Genomic DNA, 21538 nt, shown 5'->3' with positions numbered 1-21538 from the left:
ACACAGTTTTACATCACCATCAGAATAGATGATTAGATCTATTGGGGGGGGGCAATAATTAGAAGTCTCTGTTCAAAAAGGAAGAGAAATAAAGAATGCTTTTATCTTGGCTTTTTTATTTTAAGGTTAGTTTTTACAGTAAACGTTTGCTAAAGCACATCTCTAGTACATTTTTATGTACTAGAGAGAAAATTAAAGAAATTTTTAAAACCCAATTTTTTGAACTGAAGTGATTTAATGAAATGTTCTACTCCTTGATACAGAATATACAAAGAGGGATCCCCCCAAATGGAGTTTATTTATAACAAATGTCTATTTATTATTACATGTTAAAACTTCAGTCACCTCCGAAGTCCCCTTCATTGGATGCAGTACAGCTATCAGGACTTTTTCCCACTGCTCAAAGCAGTTTTGAACTGGTCAGTTTTGATGCCTGTTAGTGATTCTGCTATTTTTAGCTTCACCTGTTCCACAGTGGCAAAATGTTTCCCTTTGAGGAGTTTTTTTTTTATCCAGAAAAACAAAAACGAAGTTGCTCGGGGCAGGATCAGGTGGGACACAGAGGTCATGCCGTTTTGGGTCAAGAACTGCTGAACACTTAGCGTGGTGTGGGCGGGTGTGCTCCTCAATCACCCATCAGGGAATGGGCACGTGCCTTGGAAGAGTCCTCAGAAACATTCCCTGAAACTCGGTGCAACCCCTCACAACACCAGCAGCTGGTGCACTGATACACATGGAGTCCTAGAACACTCACCTGGGGGGGAAGCCTGCTACAAGGGTCCCGCCCTCCTGAAGACAATTCTGGATTTGGGGGCACCCTCCCCTCATATTATATGGCAAGAACAGAGCCATTTCCCTGATCAAGTAGTGAAGAAGAGAAAAAAAGCCTAAGTGGAGTATGAAGGAGGAAAAACTTGGAAAGCCTCTAGTTTCTGATACAATGAACTGCTTCCCTCGTCTTTTCATACCTAAGAGTTTCACAATGTTCGGATTGTCAAATTCTGCCATGAGTGCAGCTTCCCTCTGAAAGTCAGCTTGCATGTCTGCCGAAGCTTCTTCTTTGAGCATCTTCACTGCCACCATAGTGAAAGGTTCATAGGGGAGTAAGCCTGGAGCCCTAGAGATGCATTTATTCCAAAAGACATCAAAGATCAGGAGCACGATCCATAGTCACATTGTATCTGCCCATATTCACACCGCCCCCCCCTACTTAGGCAGACTTTCCCAGAGCCACAGAACCCAAGAAAGGTACCAATAGTAGAACATACTTAAAATTCCTTGATTTCAGTTAATAAAAATCACCGGTGCTATTTTCAACATAGATTAAGTTTGAAAAAAATGCATTATTTATCCATTACAAGAATTTGAAAGTGCACAGACCCAGTGGGATTATCATTACCATCCTCACCCCTTAATCTCTGGCCAGAATCTGAAATACTGGAAAGCAGGGACCATGACTTACTCATCTTTCTATCCCCAAAGCACCTAAAAGGGTACCTGCATATTTTTGGTCTTTAATAGCTATTCGTGTGAGATTTTTTATTGACTGTGTGAACATTATATCAGGGCTACTTTGTGTGCATGTACAGTCGTGTCCTGCCCGAGAGCCCCGGACAGTGATCCCTGGCGTTCGCATCCTCCGACCCATGCAGAGCGGGCATTGGACTGCAGGTTCACTGGAAGGGCGGGCATTGGGCCTAGTACCGCCTTGTTTTCTGACATCCTTGCATTATTTTTTCCTTTTCTGTTTTGCCATTCCACGAACATCAGTTTAGTGCCTGCACACATCAGGTCCTGAGTTTCTGAACTGAAACCCTGGTTGAAAGTAAACTCTAATTGCAGTGGAGAATACAGCAATAGAAAACAGAAGATAAGTACATTTGAGATTGTTTACTAAGAACAATGAAAAAAAATTATGACTTAAAATGCATGTCAAAATTTGTTTGGACAAAGAAGAAATGATTAACCTTTGCCGATTGCTTGTAATTTGCACACTGTACGAAGGAAGATTCTCTCCATATACACGACCCTCCTTTCTAGCAGAAAGGGGAATTGCTCAGATTCGAAGTATAGTACTCAATATAAATAAGGTTAATGACATGAAGAATTAAACTGATTTGATAATAACAATTATACATACATATAGGCATCAAGATAATGCCCTGGTAACTTTTCAGACACAATGTAATTCAGTGGAGAGGTGTCCCCTCCCCCCCCACCATAGGTCACTTTACCTTGCTTGAAAGACCCTTCCAAATGCTCCTTCTCCGATATCCCTCACATATTCGATATTATTCCTCGGATACTCCAGACTGAGCAGTTTGGGATTCAGAAGGAGTGGCATCCTCTGGTACATGGGGTTGGGATGGAGTCTGTCTAGCAGGAGCTCAGAAGGAAGAGTAGTGAGGGTCACGGCCGCTGATTCTCTGCAGGTGGAGACAGGAAAGAGCAGTCATGAGCTCAGGGTCGGCGAGGTCACCGTACTTAGACTTGGGTTCTAAAGACATGCGACACTTTGGAGGAAACACATAAATCAGCCTAAGTCAGCCCAAGATCCTTCCATTTTAGAGCAATGAATCATTTTGTTTGATCTGCAGCCAAAAGTCACATTTTCTCAGGAATTTTGTCACTGTCCAGTCCAGCAGTGGTGATGGAGATGAGGGGGGTGGTGGGCAGGAGGAATAACCATATTCTCCCAAATTATTGCTTCGCTTCTATCTGCTGTGAAAAATTAACCTGAGGACATGAGAGTCTATGCCCAAATTTATTGATATATTTCAAGATCCTGGTGGGGTTGCTTAATTTTAAAGCAATGCAATGGATGCCATAAAGAGGCTGACAGTTGTATGTATTCTGCCTCCCATTCCCCATTCCGATATTATATATGAAAGTTTGAAAACATTACTACATGCAGTTTAGCTTAAACTAGAATCTCACCTCTTCTTATTTTTCCATTGTTTTCGTCTTCGGCAGCAATAAAGGGTAGTTATGGTAAGCAGTGCAAATACCGCGAAGCTGGACATGATGGAGATTATTACAGTCATGGAGTGTATAGGTGAGACAGAGAGGGAGGAGGAGGAAGAGGAAGGCAGATTTGGAATGTCCACACTTGGCTTTGAGGACGTCATTGGTGGGAATGCTGAAAGTAAACAATAATTTGTGAACCTTAAACTTTTAAGATGCAATGTTTGTAGTCAAGCAATCAGTAAACTAAATTAAAAGAGTGTGTTTTTATGTATCAGATTCCCCCTGTTTATACATCTGTAAAATCCAGTTTCAAAAATCCAATGAGGTCTAGTCCTGGCCAGTGTGGCTCAGTGAGTTGGGTGTTGTTCTGGAAAGTGAGGGGTGCATGCTTGGTTGTGGGTTCGGTTTCTGAGCAGGGTGCATGTGAGAGACAACCAATCCATATTTCTCTCTCACATCAATGTTTCTCTCCCTTTCATTCTCCCTTCCTTTCCCTCTCTCTAAGGATAGCTATACAAAATGTTAAAAAGAAAAAAGAATCCAGTGAGGTCTAATTGTAAGCAAATCCAGTTTACAGAATCACAGAATTTTAAAAATGAGACTTAGAGAAAAAATGTTTCTTTCCACAACAAATGCAGACCCTGGACTAGGGCTCTTTACACTGCATCATGCTATTTTATGACCTGACAACAATCATGGAAATTCTTACTAAATAAAATATCTTAGTGAAATACTTGAAGTTAAGACTGCCTGAGGCTGAGCTTTTATACGGTTGATTTACAGACAATAAAATGAATGGGAGAAGATGAAAATGGAAACATTGGAACATGAATGAGCAGAAGTTAGTTCATCTAAAAGTTGACTCCTATCACCCTCGTATTAAAAAGGTCTGTGCAACATAGAGACCCAGTCAGAACTGTCTGCATTACTGCTGGAAACCAAAGGGCGCCGTGTTCATCACTCTGTGGAGTACAAAGTCCGTTGTGTATCTCTGAAACAACTGTATTAATTATGTTTTAAATTCTTTTAATTGATTGAGTGAACACAAAAACATGAATACAGAGTATTTTAATAATGTAATCAATAAGGCTGTTTTAATAGTTAAGAATAAACTTTATACCCTAGAAGGAGAGAATCAACCTTGTTTTAAAATGTTTGTGGACTAGTGACATGCATGGTCTTTTGTCAGGCCACCAAGGTAAACTCAATAAAATTCACAAGCAGAAATTACGCATATCTATTATTTGGCCAAAATGCAATTAAAATAGAAATAAAATCCAATAGGACATCTAAAAAAAAAGAAAAAAATTCAGTATCTTTTCAGTGAAGGAGTAAAAGTGGCCATAGTTACAGATTAGAAAATGACTTCCTAATAGTGTGTATGGAGTTTGGCCCAAACTGTGTTGAATTATAAACTCATAACATTATCTCTTTCCATTAGATAAAAAGTGAAAGAACTAAATATTTAATGTAAGACTTTGGAAAGAAAGAAACTACAGAAAACAAAGGAAAACAGATGATAAAATAACAGCCACATATAAGCAGAAGTTAGTAAGTTTGAATACACATACCACAAATGATAGAATTAAAAACAGGCCAATAGTTGGTCTTATAAATATTATTAAGTATCCTAATCAGTGGAATTTTAATGTTAAAAAATAGGAAAGGCACAAGCATACAAATTAAGAATGATAAAGGAATTATGACAGTAGATTCAAAGGTCAGTGAAAGAAATAATATAATTATACAATTACATTTTTAAATCTTAAGAAAAATATTAATGGTTAAGTTTGAAGAATTGGAAAATCTGAATATAACTATAATAGGGAATTTTATAGTTATTATCAAATTATGGATACATTACTTCAATCTTGGAAGAGATAACATTTTCATATTTTCTAATATGTCCCAGGAAGAGAAAAGTGTTTCAAATTATTTTAGGAAGTTATTATAGCACAACCTAAAATGTTAGCACAAAAGAAAAGCACATTCACAGATTATTACATGTACATTTAAAAGATCTGAAATGAAATATTAACATTTGACTGTAATATGGTACAAGAATAACGATTTAATATAAGGAAACACATTAATATAGAACATTACAAAAACCGCCAAAAGTGTTATTGCAGCAGCTACCTAAAGCCACTGGAAATAGGACATGTGAAAGCAGAGATTACGAGGGGTGCCCGCATGTGACTTCTTGGCCTAGGAGTGGACACAGTGACTGTGCCCCGAGCCCCCAGAGTGAAGCGAGGAAGCCTGTGGAGACCAAGTTTGGTCACCACGGCGACGCCAGTGGGCACCTGGGACAGATAAACATTGACACAGCAGTGAAACATCCGTGCAGGACCAGTGACAGCAGTTCTCATCAAGGGTCTCAGCCGCAGTGCACTTAACAGACGAACCCGGCTCCGCTACAACGGACGTGAAAGCTAATCTGATTTTCTTGGGACGGAGTCACCCGAAGGTTTTCTTTTTAATCAATCCAAGATGGCTTGCAAGGGGGCCTGTTGGAGAATGAACCCTGGGGCTAATAATCAAGACGGAGCAATCATTAAGAGACAGGGAGAAGTGACTGTTTTTGTTATCTGGATTTTTCAGAGCAACCCATGCCATATGTAACATGTGAGGGATATAATTCATAAAGTTTATAGTGTAATCCCATTAGTAAGTATAAGCATAATTTTTCTCAAAAATATCAGAAAATAGAATTCAGTGGCATATTAAAAGAATAACCCATGATGATTGAGTAGGATTTATTTTGGAAATGCAAGAATTTGCATAGTTTGAGCAATAACTTTGCTTGATGGGTTTAATTACTTCTTCCTTCCAGGATACTTTTGTTTTGTTTTTTTCTTCATTATTGTTTTTGATCTATTTGTCCTGATTTCCCTCGGAGTGACATTAGTTCTATCTTTGGATTCACGTGATGAGTTTGGGTCTCCAGTTTGTTTCCTTTTCAACTTTCTCTTCTCATCGTGATTTTACCCTTTATCTTTTGCCTCTAAATATCAGGGGAGTTTTATTCAGTCATTCATCGGTACATTAATACATTAATGCATTTACTAAATTGATATTGATCGTTAGGTACCAAGAATACCATGGTGAACATGACATGTCTTTGTGTAAAGTATTTAACTGGGAAATAATTAGTCAACAGGTAATTACAATAAAACATAAAAAGCATTACAAGAACGGTAAGAACAGGGTACTTATGAACATCCAGGGGTAGCTGAGCTCCAGGTCTAGGCCAGGTTTCTAGGTGAGTAATTAAGCTAACCACAAAGGGTGAGTAGGCAATACCAGTTGAAGGTGCATGTGTATGTGTGGAGGTGGGGAGAGAGTATTCTATAAAGAAGGAATAACGTGTATCAGGGTCTGAACTAAGCAGCTGTGGTGCCTTTCTGAAGGTACATCTGAAAGTTGTGTTGTTGAGTTGGGGAATCAGGTCTAGGTTGTAAAGGGCCTTGTGCACCTTTTGTCTAGGTAATTTGGATTTGGTCCTGTAGTGGAGAGAATCATAGTAAGGTTTTAAATAGCGGAACTGCATGGTCAACTGTATGTGTAGAAAGATCTCATGCGCAACCTAACTTGCTTGGGATTAATAGTCCCATCATGGCTGACTTCAAGCTACCAATATGAAGTCCTGAATGTGGAGTAAGAAAGAGATGTTCAGTAATACATGATTATACGGGATTTCTACCATACAGATAACAAGCATAAAGAGGAAACTTACGTTTCTATCTACATAGAAGGAACAGATTACTTATAGGAAAAGGAACAAGATGCAGACAACTCATTTCCAAAACTGGAAGTTGGAACGAAGTGAAATCACATTTCTAGACTACTGAGAGAAAAGAAATGTCACTCATACGAATTCTGTATCTAGCTAATGTAGCTTTCAACTATCTAGGTAAAAGAAAACTATTCTGAAGATATGCAAGTATTCAGAGATTGTCACCCAAACCTATTTGAAGAAATACATAAAGTATGTGCATTTCCAGAGAATTCAGGAATTCAGGACTGGTGAAATGCTTGCTAAGCAGACAAATAGTGAAAAGAGTACAAAGTATTAAGTGCTTAAAAAGATATTTCTCTTCAGCATAAAAGTTGTAAAATGAAAACATCTCAATTCTAGTCTGTGTGTTCAAGTAAGTAGGAAATACAGAAAAAGATAAAGTAATAATTTTTACAAAGATCTTCCAAAACCCTTCCAAGTGAACTGGTGATACCTTTTTTACTCAGGAATCAAGAAACTCTTCAAGAAATAGTAGAGGGCTTTACATATTCCCATATAATACGAGACACTACCTAGTACGGATGCCTTCTTTGTTTAACTGTTGACCTGCCTGAGGAGCTTAAGCCAATCTCTTTAATAATAATTGCATGTGACTCAGGGATCACACTTTTAGGTATTCCCCATCACATGCGCAGATGAGGTAATCATTGGAGTTCATCTTCCCACATGTACAAAAGATTTCATAAAACTTTTTTGGGGGGGAATAATACTAAATGTTATACTTAATATTGTATAGATCTATATTTTAATTTATTAAATTTATTGGGGTAACATTTATTAATATAATTATATAGGTTTCAGGTGTAAAATTCTATACTCTATGTTCTGTATATTTTGTTGTGTATTTACCACCAAGAGTCAAATCTTCTTTCATCACTATATCTTTGACCCCCTTTACCCTTTGTGACCTTCCCACAACCCCATTTTCTTTCAGTAACTACCATACTGTTGTCTGAGTGTATGAGTTTCTGTCTTTTTTGTTCATTTGTAAAACTGTGGTTTTTTTTAAGAATAGAAAATGAGTTTATCGTAATGAATTCATACTTATCTCTTTATAATCTGTGTAAGAGGCAGAAGAGTGCCTGCCTCTTTTCATGCCTGCTGTTCCCACCTAACCTAGGACCTGGGATCAGCACCTTCCACACAGCAAGCCCCCAGGGAACTGCTGGCGTGGGCGAGAGAGTGAACAACTGAAGGATAACAAAGATCACCGTCAACAACTGAAAGTCCAATCCGAGTGAACTTTGGCTGCTTATATGACAATGAATAGAAACATTTTCAATTTGGGAATAACAATTTGACAGGCTTTCAGAATAAAAAACTTTTTTTTCTTTTCCCTTTAGTTTACAGCCTCTGAGACATTCAGTTGCAACGAGTAGCATTCTTTTTTTTTAATACTTTGTCCCGGTCCTTCTAAGTAAGCTGAAAAAATTTAGTCCTGGCACTTAGCCAAGTGCAGAGGTGACTAGCTTTGAAATGTATCACAGGAAGTGAACATGACTTAAGCCTTAGAACACTCAAATCAGAACAAGTTTATTGACATAGAAAAAATGTTTCTAGAAACATTTTGAAGATTTCTGTAGTCTTGTAGGTTAAACCACTATCTGATACAAGTTAGTTCCTAAAGGATGTCCCTATGCAAGCAAACTTCTTGAATTCTTTCCCAGGAATGTGGAGACAATCACTTTAACATCATTTGATTTGTCCCTGTAAGCTTTTTTTGGAAATTAGCTTTTCCAAAAAAAAAAGTCTGTCTTCCGAAAGAAGGATCTGTTGTCACACATAAAGATTGTGAATTGGCTCAATGAAGAAAAAGATATTTGTTTTCACTCCAAATATTTAGTTGATACAAAAATCATGAATGTGAAGTCAAAAGGTGACATTTTCAATTTAACTTATTTTTGGAGCCATACAGGGGATCAAGCAAGCTAACAAGCTCGAAGTAGATGTTATTTGCACCATTCAGTAAATATGGTCCTCTCCAGAGCCCAGTGAGAAGCTATACGTTGAGATCTCCAAAGATTTTCCTTCATGTTTTACCCTGGGTGAGATTACAGCGACAAGCCTCTAAGACAGAGCTGTACATTCTGTTCCGGACACTATGAAGCATGAGTGTAAATACACATGCATGAATCCACTTACATACACATAAGGTTTCAAGGGCACAAACAAAATTACTTACTCGTTAGGTTTTCTTTTACAAAATCTGAGGGGGAAAGGACAAAAATTTGTTTTAAGTGAGCATCCAGATATTTCATATGTTCTGTAAGAGAGTGCTAAGGGGAGGGAGCTCTGTTTCAGCCCTTTAATATGCAACTGGAAAACATTCTTCGCATTCAGATGTGAAAGGGTGGCGTCTTGGAAATTAAACCAGCTGTTAGGGTTCCACAGAAGTTCATCAAAGCAACATGCAAGGATTTGGCTTTGTTGGGGGATGTCAGCATGTACAAACATGCAGCTTATTTTTGCATGCTTCAAAAAATCCGCTTCATTGGCTAAGAAAGAGGACTTTAGCCCTTTATTCCATTCCTCTGGCAGTGTGAGAAATGGCTTCGCCATTTCTCTGCACATTCCAGAAAATGTTACAAGCTCTCCTAAGATCCCCTTATGAAATAAAGTAAGATCTCAAGCAGCAGTTAAAAGTGCTCTTTAATTTCTTAAAAAAAAAAAAAAAAAGAAGTAGATCCTATCCTAACCTGCGCAATTAGGATAGTGGTAGGATTTTGTTATTAGGTGTCCAAGGGAGGCAGAACAACAACAACACCCGAAATGCCTAGAAATATTAGGAGATTTTAGTGCACACCTTAGTTTCTTCAAAACCAGTACATTTCTCTTAACCTCCAAAGCCTTGAGAGAACTCTGTTACCTAAGTACGGCAGTCTGGTACACGCCTGCGGGCCCCAGTGCATGCTGGGGAGCTTGCTGCATTCGGGGACGGAGAGCGGACGCATGCCAGATCTGGAGAGCCCTCTGCGCAGCCTTTCCTCCAGCGCCAGCCATTCTTGAGTGCAGAAGAGCTCCTTCACCGCCAGGCAGTATTCTCTAAAACATTTTGTGAAGAACAAACCTTGATGAATCTTGGCATGTTCAAACCAACTTCGCGGCAGCACCTAAATTCTTTGTTTTCAAAACATCGTTATGGCGCGTTGTTCTTGCAAAAACGGTTTTGAAAAGACAGTTTTATTGCAAGTAATGCAAGACATGATGAAGTATATTATCCTGGGAGATGAAATGGTATCTTGTTTTGTTTTTAAAACACAATTAGTGCTACTTTTGAAAATAAGATTGCATGTAAAGTATGTTTTTCTTGGGAAAAAATAAGAACTCTTAAAATCAAAAGGTGTTAGATTAGGAATCCATAATCTGTATTCTCTCGATTTTAGATTCATATCATTACAAAGGTACACAACAAGGTACCTGGAGTTCTGAAAACACAAATACTAAAAGCCACGGGTTGCTGTCAACCAATTTCCATCCTGGAAGGATTTCCTATAATCTCCAGGTCAGTGGGCAGGGCCCGAGAAACACAGTCCTCACCTCTGCAGGCTCGTCTTCCAAAGCAGAATGGCAGCACCTTCCTGGCAGGTTATGGGAGGGCATGGAGGTCTCACTCAGCCCTGGCTTTGAGAAGCTGAGTCCTGTCCCATTGCTGTGGGTGCATCCTTACTTCCTTCCCTCACTTCCCCATATGAGACAAGAGTGTCAGTACTATAACTACTGGAATATTGGGTGGAATGTATTTTAAAATAAATACATGTAACATAAAATCATATTCTAAAATGCTCTTCATGGTCTCATATTTATTGACAATCCTGAAACACTTGAAATGTGCTTTTATTTATCCTTTTCTATTTTGGCTTACTAATGAGGTCCATGTTAGCTTAGGATTTTTGTTTTTATTTTATAGAAAGCAGGGATATTTATTAAAATGATAATGTGACCAATAACAAAGGCAATAGAATATTACCCTTTTCTATTACACTCTAGAAGCTCAGAGCCCTTGTATTATAAAGTATCACCAGTGGTTTCCATGGTAAAAATTTTGTCCAATTAATTGCCTTCTATTTTGGACAAGTGGCAGTTTATGCCTTTACTGATGCACACGAGGACTTTATAAATACATTTTCCCATTTACTTATTTTTAAATTTTACCTGCAAATAGGTGTAGGAGTAGGTACCACCCCGGGGCTGCATTCTTGGAAGATGTGGTTACACAGCAAAGCCTCAGCAGCTGGCTTGCAGAGCGAGCTCAGTGCTTTCAGTTCATTCCAGGCAGTGTGGACCAGGAGTTCTTGGGCCTCCTCAGGGTCCACGTAGGAGTTGTTGAAGAAAACAAGAGCATCCTTTGCCAGGACCGCACTGCACACCTTCCCTCTGTACTGGGCGCAGTAGCCTTTGTTATCTTTTTTGGGTTGACTGAAAGAAGCAATGAACAATGTTCCCAATCAATGCTGTTCTTAGCACTCAGTCTGCCTTTTCTTTTTTTCAGTTTCCACATCTGCATCACAGAAACAGGAGAAAACTGTACCAGCAAATTGGTCGAAATGCTCTATCTGCATATTGTCTTCATTTCCACCTGCAATTACATCACCTCTAGCTACTCCAGGGAGCTATTATGAGGATCAGATATGATCATGAATTTGGAAAGCTTTGGAAACTATGGGTATTGTTATTAGTTTCACTATAAATAGAATTTGAATGCTCTTAGTTAAGCAGCCTGACATGCTTCTCATAAGCTGACGTAAGGAAACAAATACATCAAAAAACAAAAAAACATATTTGTCAGGGCGATCAACAGATGATCAAGCTTAGTAAATACTCGGATCCAAAGCTTTACAAGCAGTTTATTTATGTGTTACCTGGATTTTGTAGCATGCATGCATCTTTGTGACACCTTCCACACTCAGATTCTCTCCCTCGCACATCTTCCCACCACTCCATTAAGAAATTAAAAAATAATCACATAAGTGGGGCGAGCGGGGATATGGCTGTTGGAGGAGTTGAGCAGCACCTTTAGCTTTGCTACTTTACTATCTCAATGTGTGTTGGGGGAAAAAATCATATGGTGATTCAGAGCCCCAGAGTCCTAATCTGTACAGTGATGTAAGTAATTATTCTGAACTCAGATTATTGTGTGTTAGTGGGTAATGCATGTGAAGAAAAACTAAATTCTATAATGCTAGCATAAAAAAATTAAAGGCTTATCTGCTATTAACAATTGAAAAGATAGAAAATGCTGGTGGTACTCATTTATGACATGAGGCAGTATTCATTGCCTCCTTATGGAATGCTGGGAATTATAGTAATAATTCCTATATACCCTCGACAAGTATTTATTGAGCACTTATATGTAGGCATGGTGATGATCTCAATATATTCTTATGCCTTTCATCAGAATCCTATCATTAATAAATGGCATAAATCTCAAGTTGTATTCTCATTTAATTTGTATAACGGTTGGAAGCTAGCATTTTATTATCTTTATATAAAAGGTTTTGAGACAAGAAAGCTAACAAATTGGAACTTGTGGCAAATTTTTAAATTGTTAAGAAGACCCCTGTGAATTTGAAAAGTTGATACTTTAATTACAAGCAACTAGTGGCTAGTTTTTAAAAGCAAATTTATTAAATGAGATACCACTTATTCAGGTAACATGATAAACTTCTAAGAAACAGTATACTTTAAAATAATGTTTTGCAACATAGAATTTTTCATACTTGCCTTTCCCTAATTAACCAACATGAATTTCACTACATGTAGTTCATTGGGCATTTTAAAAACAAAGGCCTTTAATAAGAAAACGCAAAACTGCCATGAAAACTTGGGCCATGTAAGGTTGAGAAAACACCCAGAGAGATAGCTATGACCCCACTTCTTAGGAAAGGCACTTGATCTAAGATATCAATGAGAAACTTTGAGAGAAGCATGAATGCCATGCTTTAAGAAACTGAGTAATAGTACTTAGTAACCAGAAATAGCTCACACTGTTTACAAAATGGTCTCACACATGAATATAATATCTTGGTTAAAAAAGGAGGGTGGATAAGCACAGGTGGGACTTTCCACTTAACTGAAAAAGCCATATCATGTAAAAGCTAAATATTTTCCCCACTGTCTCTGAGCGGAGAATGATTCATGCAGTGTTAACACTGTCACGTGTTAAGTACTAATGGCTTTATTTCTTCTTTTTCTGCATTTTTAAAAATTACAAGCACTCACAGTTTTTCCTTAACTACACAAAAACACTGAAAACAGTGTTTTTCTTTTTAGAAAACACTGGAAACTAAGAACAAGAAAGAAGAGAGAAATAAATAAAAATAGTGTCAGATGAAAGGATTATTAATGATCAATTATTAAACTATCTCTCACTCTGGATTTCTGCTGCTTCTTCTAAAAAGGTTTTAAATTTTCTTAACAACTTCAGTTGATGCAATAGTATTGAGTCCTCATTTACTTTTGAGTGTTAGCTACATAATGCAAAAAATAAATTAAAATAAAACAAAGCCCTGGCTGGTGTAGCTCAGTGGATTGAGCATGGGCCTGTGAACCAGAGGATCGCGGTTTGACTCCCAGTCAGGGCACATGCCTGGGTTGCAGGCCGGTTCCCTGCAGGCCAACTCCCAGCAGTGGACGCACAAAAGGCAACCATACATTGATGTTTCTCTCCCTCTCCTTCCCCTCTAAAGATAAATAATTTTTTTAAAAAAGTAGGATTATAAAAAAATCAGAATAAGTTTTGAATAGAAATGAGAACTTGATTGCAATTTTGGTTTTCCTTTCTATGAGCTTGAAGATAATAAGCCTGAGAAAACCCTCTGCATGCTGGGGAAAAAAACACAATAATAAAATATAAGGTTCTCATTAATTTTCTACATCTCTGTAATATATCTGGGAGCATTTAAGACTTAGCTTTCATAGTATATCTATCCTAGGATTAGCTCCACAAGGTACGAAATAATATACAGCACCAAATATATACATGTTTTGTACATATAATATATTATAAATGGAGAGAGGCAGAGAGACTGCCCTGTCATAGTTTGAGAGTTTAACAACTTCCTTTCCCTTTTTCTCTGCTCTTTTGCAGACGTATAACCCTCAAATGCTATGCAGTTTATCAAATTTTAGAGGTAAAACATGAAGGCAAATTGAGCCATCTTGTTCTTCAACCTCCAGCAAAAACTGAGGGACAAGATGAACGCAAGGAATTTCCGCTGGTGTCTCCTGTTGACTTTCACATGTGAGGAGTCTCCTCCGTGTCCAAGGGAACATGCTTCTCTGTGAGCAGTTCCTGGGACTGTGATGGAGCAACACCAGGAGCAGCTGGCTCTGTTGTCCGTTTGAACAGTGGGGCAGAGGTCACAGGGATCTGTTCTCAGAATGCTAGTTATTTTGGAAGGATCTGCTGGACTCTCTCCAAAACCGCCAGTTAGTGTTGCACATGGAGCCAGTGCCTCTCTTGCCTCCTGACAAGCTAAACCTGGCTGGTCTTCCTTTCTGTGAAGTTTCTCTTTTTAGAGGCAGTAATGGATGTTTGATCCATTTTTTCACTTTTTTGTTTTTAAATGTATTTTATTGATTATGCTCTTACATTTGTCCCAATTTCCCCCCTTTGCCCCTCTCAACCTGGTACCCCCATTTCCTCCAGCAATCCCCACCTTAGTTCATGTCCATGGATATGCATGTAAGTTTTTTTAATTCTCCATTTCCTATACTACTCTTAACCTACTCCTGTCTCCTTTATACCTATCATTTATGCTTCTTATTCCCTGTACCTTTCCCTCCATTCTCCTCCTCCCCTCTCCCAGCTGATAACCCTCCGAATGATCTCCATATCGATGATTCTGTTCCTGTTCTGGTTGTTTGCCTACTTTGTTTTTTAGATTTAGTTGTTGATAGTTGTGAATTTGTTGCCTTTTTAATGTTCACAGTTTTGATCTTCTTTTTCTTAAATAAGTCTCTTTAACATTTCATATAATAATGACGTGGTGATGATAACTCTTCTGGCTTTTATCTTATCTGGGAAGCACTTTATCTTCCCTTCCATTCTAAATGAGCTTTGCTGGATAGAGTAATCTAGTTTGTAGGTCCTTGCTTTTCGTCACTTTGAATACTTTTTGCCAGTTCCTTCTTGCCTGCAAAGTTTCTTTAGAGAAATCAGGTAACAGTCTTGTAGGAACTCATTTGTAGGTAACTCTCTGCTTTTCTCTTGCTGCTTTGAATATTTGTTTCCTTATCTTTAACCTTTGGTATTTTAATTATGAAGTGCATTGTTGTAGTCTTCTTTGGGTCGAACTTGTTTGGGACTCTCTATGCTTCTTGGACTTGTATATCTATTTCCTTCACCAAATTGGGGACATTTTCATGATTTTTTCAAATAAATGTTCAAAGTTTTGCTATTGTTCTTCTCCTTCCAGCACCCCTATGATTTGGATGCTGGTATACTTGGAGGTACCCTGGAGATTCCTTAGTCTATCCTCATTTTTTTAGTTCTTTTTTTCTTCTTGCTGTTCTGATTGAATGCTTTTTTCTTCCTAATGTTTCAAATAGTTGATTTGATTCTTGGCTACATCCCCTCCAGTGTTGGTTCCCTGTAGATTTTTCTCTATTTCACTTAATGTAGCCTTCATTTCTATCTGGGTCTTTTTTATGCTGTTGCCATACTCAGTGAGTTCTTTGAGCATCTTGATCACCAGTGTGTTGAACTCTGCATCTGAAAGTTTCCTTATCTCCAGTTTGTTTAGTTCCTTTTCTGGAGTTTTATTCTGTTCTTTCATTTGGGCCATATTTCTTTATTTCTTCAATTTGGCAACCTCCCTGTGTTTGTGTTTCTGTTAACTAGGTAGAGCTGCTTTGACTCTCTGTCTTAGTAGTATGGCCTATAATGGAAAAGCACACCTGTAAATTGTGTGGGGTGGAGTCTTAGGTAATCGCCAGGGTGGGGCAACCCATGTCACCACTTTGTGGCTCTGTGTAGGGGAGGGTTAGAGAGGGGACAATGCCACTGCCTGACTTTTGGAGGCTTGCCTTGGAGGCAGCTGTCTCCCAGCACTTTCCCTGTTTCCAGTCACGTCACTTGCTCCCTCTATGCCATTTGTGCCCTTCAAGCTGTTGCGTTGAATCCCAAAGAGATTGGTGGGTTGGTGGGTCCTAAGTCTGTGCGGGCCCATTAAGAGGAGTTTCTTGAGAATTTTGCAGTTTCTTCCACTGCTCCAAACCCCACTGGTTTTTATGGCCAAAAGTTATCTTTCTGGTGCTGGATTCCTAGGCCGGGTGGTCTGGTTTGGGGCTGAAATCCCTTGCACCAGAGGTATCGCTCCTGATTTTCATCTACCACGTGCGGATGTAGGTTGGCCCATTCCACTGCCTCTCTGCACCACTCTGTGGTCTCCATACCTCTCCATGCCTCGTCCCTTCTCTGCACCTCCCCATCTGTCTCTGTGTCTCCACCCCTCCTACTTGTCTGCATGAATGTGGCCTCTTTAAATCCTTGGTTGTCAGAGTTCCATACAGCTTGATTTTCTGATGGTTCTGGGTGATACTTGTTTTGTAGTCTAGTTGTACCTTTTTTTTCTGTAGCTGTGCAAGGAGGCAAAGCGTATTTACCTAAGTCTCCACCTTGACTGGAAATCCTGTTCTTTTTATTTTTTAAATCCTCACCTGACGATATCCCTCACCATGGTCCTGCCAGTTGCAATTTCAGACTCAGAAGAAAGGCCTGGTGTCCTCCCCTGAAAGAGCTGCAGGGCTGAGGTCCTGGTTATTCCATGGGGCCATTAAAATCCAATAGGGAGGGAGGTGGTACCGGCCCAGGAAGCTCTGGGCCTTTTACCTGGGTGTCAGACTTTAACTTTTATAACGGACGGCTCTCCTTGCTCAAATGGACTATTTAAAGGGTTCTCACTACACATTTTACTCTTATTTCTGTCCACTTTAACATGATGAGTCGCATTTTTAAAATTTCTATGAAGAAGACCTCCACTCCCTTTGAACACATAATGCTTTGTCCCTGCCGGCCGCCAGCTGTGGTTTGTTTGAGGTAAGGCAACCCTACTACACCTTCTCCCGCCCTCCCTAGGGGTGGCGCACCTGTACCTCTGCTCTGATGTGGACCAACCTTTCCTTATACACCAGAAGTCTGGTCTCCCATTTTACTTTCCCAACAAATGTTATGACCAGGGTTCTATGCCATTTCTAATCTCCAAAGCAAACTGAAATTTGCTATTCCTTCATGCCTAGTAACTTCACATATGATTCATTACCCAAGGCAGGATCCACATACAACCCACAGGTCAAATTCAGCCCGACCTGCCTGTTTTTGTACTGCCTGTGAGTGAAGAATAATGTTTACGTTTGAAATGGTTGAAAAACTCAAAAGACCTGAAAGTTAATAAAAAATCCCAATGCCAGTGTCTATAAGTAGTTTTATCAGAGCAAAGCTGTGTCTGATCGTCTGTGAACGATCTATGCTGCCTTTGCCCGGCAACAGCAGAGCTGAGCAGTGTGGCCACAGAGTCCGTAGGGCCCACAAAGCCAGATACGCTTAATATCCAGCCCTTTACAGAACAAGTTTGCCAACCCCTACTCTAAAATGTAGATCAAATGTCCCTTTTCTGAAATGCCAAACCCAGTGTCCTCAAGTAGAAGGACATGGCCTCCTCTGAAAAACACCTCTTGTGTTTCTTCTGACTAAAATTACCACCTATTTTTGTGTAAAAACAGAGTGATATAAAGACAAAATTTTAAATTTAAAAAATTTGGAAAATGTATTATATTGGCCATATATATATGCTTTATATATTTTAAATATTTATACATATATCAGTTATAATCCATACATATATAAGTATAACATATACAGTATTATGTATGCTATATACTGAATACATAGACGGTATTTAATTATAGTTAGAATTATTTTATAGGTACATTTTTGTATCCTGCATTTTCACTTACCATGATATAAACATTTGCCTATGCTATTACATTTTTCAAAAACATGGTCCTACAATCACATCACCTCATCTTATTGGTAGATATTGAAACTGCTCATATATTTCACTAAAAAATAAGGGGTCATTTTGAATTACATTGCCTCATACCTTTATTATTTTTTAACATAAATTACTAAAAGTAGACTTATCCAATTAATAGGCACAACCATTTTAAGTTTCTTGATAAAAATTGCCAAATGCTCTCTAGAAAACTTAATGTCATTTTCATTCCATCAGCAGAGTTTTTGAGTGCTTGTGTTATCACAAGTAGAAAATAGTATGGAATTTTCTTTAATTAGCATTGATTTGACTACTAATGAGTTTAAATTTTTTCTTTTGCCCTTTTGTACATGTGAATGATCTATTTCTGTTGTGTCCTCAAATTTGTAATACATGCTTTCATTGTTATGTTGTCTTGCAATTAACCTGTGTACGTGTGTGTGTTTCTCCTGGTAAAATGTAAATTCCTTGAGGGCACAGATATGATTGCTTTATTTCTCTACTTTCCTTCACAGTGCCAGGGATAGAGGGAGTGGTTGAAAAATGCACAGAGACAACAGGTGTGCTAAACTGTAGTTAATATGGTAGTTGCCAATCTGAGTTCTTGTGTGTCTGCCTGAGATCAGATCGAGGCTTTGTAGTTTGCTCTGTGGTCCTGGCGATTCTTGGTGCACCAGGTTCTGCACATAAATAACATCTGTTCTTGGGGAGGGGTTGGGGGAAGGCAGAAACTCTACAAGTTTCTCAAACAAGAATAAAAAATGTTTAAAAAATAAATAATGTGTGTTCTTATAATAATAGTTTTTGCCCCATAAAGTTGCTGAATGTTGATATGGGAAAAATGGTAATCAAAATGTACCACAAAAATTAGCTGCTATTATCATTATCATGAGTATTAATTAATTTTAATCTCAGTTTCATTTGTAAAATTAGATAAAATAGTCATTACATTTCATAGAGTTTTTATGAAAGTCAGTCTTACTGCAAATAAAACACTGTAAATTTGCCAACTGTTGTATTACAAGGTAATACTTTCTTATCTACAGGATAAAGCAATGAGGGAGAGTTTGGGAAGCAGTTCTGGGTTCCACTTCCAAGCCTATAATTTACCAGCTGCATAAATCACTGGAACTCTCCAGCTGAAAGAAACTCTCAGTTTCTTTTCTGTGTCATAGGGATAATGATACTACCTATTTCAGGGATTTCCTGGGATAAGTTTAAATAATGCAGGTGAAGCCCTGAAAACAGTGCTTGATACACCATAAGTATGCAATAGATGTTACCTGTTTCATTTTCCTCATCATCTTGTAAGAGTATTAAAATGATTCAAAATTAGAAAGTTTCTGAAAGATTACAATGCTTAGCAAATAGACAACAGATGGCATGCCAAACAAAAATGAAAACATATTAAAACAAAACATTGATATAATAATAGTATCTTACCTCCATTCTTTTAACAGGAGAGAAAGTTCCCACAGGAGATGAGATTAAAGGGAAAAAGAAGTAAAAGTTAGTACACGTTCATCTTGTGGTTGGCAAGAGATAGCTCTGGTACCTCTACCCTCTAGATTTCTGAAAAGTTCTCTGCTTCACCCAGGAGGCCAGATACTACATTAACAGGCAGAGCTGGAGAAGGAGGTTAAGAAAATACTGAGTGTCTCCAGGAACTGAATTTTTTTTCAAGTTGAAGCAACGATAGATGTCACCAGCCCAGGTGGTGTCATAGCTCCATGTATCCCTCCATTAGCCACCCAGCGACTGTGCTTCAGGAAAACAAGGTGTGGAGGTTAGGTAGGAAGAAGCAAGAGGGGAAGGGAGGGGTGGAGGAGAGATGAGAGCACTGTTATTTCCACAAACCCACTAGGTTCATAGCCTTGTGACCTGTGCAGCCACACAGGGTCCTGTGTTCAGAAGGAACACGTGCTTAGTCGAAGGCACTGCTGCCGCCGTCTTGAAATACTTAATTTGTTAACAAGGGATCTCTGCATTTTCATTTTGCACTGGATTTCATAAAATACACCCACAGATTGAAAGCTCAAGGCACTGAGCAAACTGCCCCCTTCCTCAGCTGAGTTGTGGGCCTCCCAGCAGCAATGGCCCCAACCTGACTCTCCCAAGGCAGGAAGACCCTTGTGGGGGTGTAATTGACCAGCATTTCTGAATTCCAGCTCTTTTTGTATAGGAAATCTTAGACCTCACACCCTTTACTAAACCCTCTGTGATCTATATTCTCCTGTCCCCCAACTCCCATTGTAAAAGTAAGAAGTAAAACATATGCTTTGGCTACATGCAATTTGCCTTGAGATTTAGAATTTCTCCTAATGTTGAGGTCTAACTCCTTTTTAGGTTTCAGGTCAACTTGGGTGTTTTTCTTTGGCTATTTTTTTAAAAGATTCTAAAATGAATCCTCTGAGAAGTCTATAGCCTTGAAAAACCTTATAAACTCAGGTTTGTCTTTCTAATCACTCCTTGGGCATTTGTGAGGGTTGGTGATCAGAAGGTTTTCGTCAGCTTGTGCGTGTGAGTCTTTTGTCTTTATGGGCTTTTTATTAAGTGAGCCTCATGCTGAGACTCAGAAACCAACTTGCATGAGGCACTACCATGACCCAAACCTCATGACATTTCTGCCACTGTCCAGATAGAACAGGTGGAAGGAGCCGTCAGGAAATCCCTCCAGAGAAAATGGTATGTAATTTAGAGAGGTAAAGGCAGATTCTAAGAGCAGCTGAGCAGAAAAACCCGTTGAAACATGAGGAGGCCAAGAATATGTGTATGAAAGAGTTCTTAACTTAAGATGCAAAAGGAGAATCCAATACCACGGATATGGGCCAATGACAAAGAGAATCCAGGCATAGATTTAGGAGGCGATAATAAGATCAGATATGCTTCTGTTTCAAGGACAAGTAAGGAAAGAAAAATAAAATTAACTAAGGGTGCTTGGTTGTTTCAAGACTATTGTATTAAGAGACTCAGAGGATGCCCACGTATGCCAGGCTTCCATGTGTTTTTTACAGAAACTCCAGTCACATTTTCTTTGGGGGGAGGTTGGGGAACAGGGAAGGGGTCCAAGAACCTTGCAATCATAAACCAGTGCTTTTATCTCAAAACAAGATATTTTAAAATCTCAAAAATTTCCAACAGTCATCAAGGTTGTAGTATTTTTTCAATTATCTGGAAGTCAGGACAAGTTTGACTCTCTTCTACAACGAGCAGTGACTCTCATAAAGGAGAATGCTTAGCTCTTATGCCTAACTGCGGAACAGCTGGTAGCAATTTAGTGTCACCATTGGCTGTTATTCATTTATGCTTTCCCCTTCTATTAAAAGACAAAAACAAACAAACAAAAAAGAAAAAAACAGCACACCTTTAATCAGTATGAAACCAGATATGCAGATGAGTACTGGGAATACTGATGGTCACTTTGTGAAGGATATGATTGTCTAAGTCCTCTGCTGTGTACCCGAAACTAATACAAAACAATATTGAATATACACTTGAATTGAAAAAATAAAATAAAAAAATGAAACCATATAAAGCTACCACGAAACAGACTTTGGTGTTGATAAGGACGCTCCCTTTGGTGGCTGAGCAGGGTATTCCTGCCGCATTCACACAGTCTCATCATTGAGAAGATGGGGACACAGTGGGAGGGGGACTCTCAGCTTCAGATGTGAGAGAGCATGAAACGTGGTAGAACATTCAATCAGCTATACTGATTATGAAGTGTAATTCAAAGTCCTATTTATTTTCTGTCACAGTGTGAAATGGCAACTCC

General features: G+C 38.8%; 1 protein-coding gene across 1 annotated transcript in view; it reads right to left on the bottom strand.

Moving 5' to 3' along the window:
• The window catches only part of MUSK (muscle associated receptor tyrosine kinase), an 82691-nt gene that overhangs the window by 1504 nt on the left and 59649 nt on the right, over positions 1-21538 (bottom strand). Inside the window, exons 8-13 of the mRNA XM_037036038.1 lie at positions 19207-19213; positions 10922-11185; positions 9636-9811; positions 2938-3139; positions 2235-2426; positions 969-1117 (exon numbers count right to left, since the gene is read on the bottom strand). Coding sequence (XP_036891933.1) covers positions 969-1117; positions 2235-2426; positions 2938-3139; positions 9636-9811; positions 10922-11185; positions 19207-19213 — 990 coding nt within the window. The remainder of the gene's footprint in view (positions 1-968; positions 1118-2234; positions 2427-2937; positions 3140-9635; positions 9812-10921; positions 11186-19206; positions 19214-21538) is intronic.

The sequence above is a fragment of the Sturnira hondurensis genome, unplaced genomic scaffold (assembly GCF_014824575.4).
Source record: "Sturnira hondurensis isolate 20B ecotype Veracruz unplaced genomic scaffold, ASM1482457v3 Scaffold0022566, whole genome shotgun sequence".
In the NCBI taxonomy this organism is placed as follows: Eukaryota; Metazoa; Chordata; class Mammalia; order Chiroptera; family Phyllostomidae; genus Sturnira; species Sturnira hondurensis.
The sequence above is the reverse complement of the archived record's forward strand: the minus strand, read 5'-3'. Positions and strand labels throughout refer to the sequence as shown.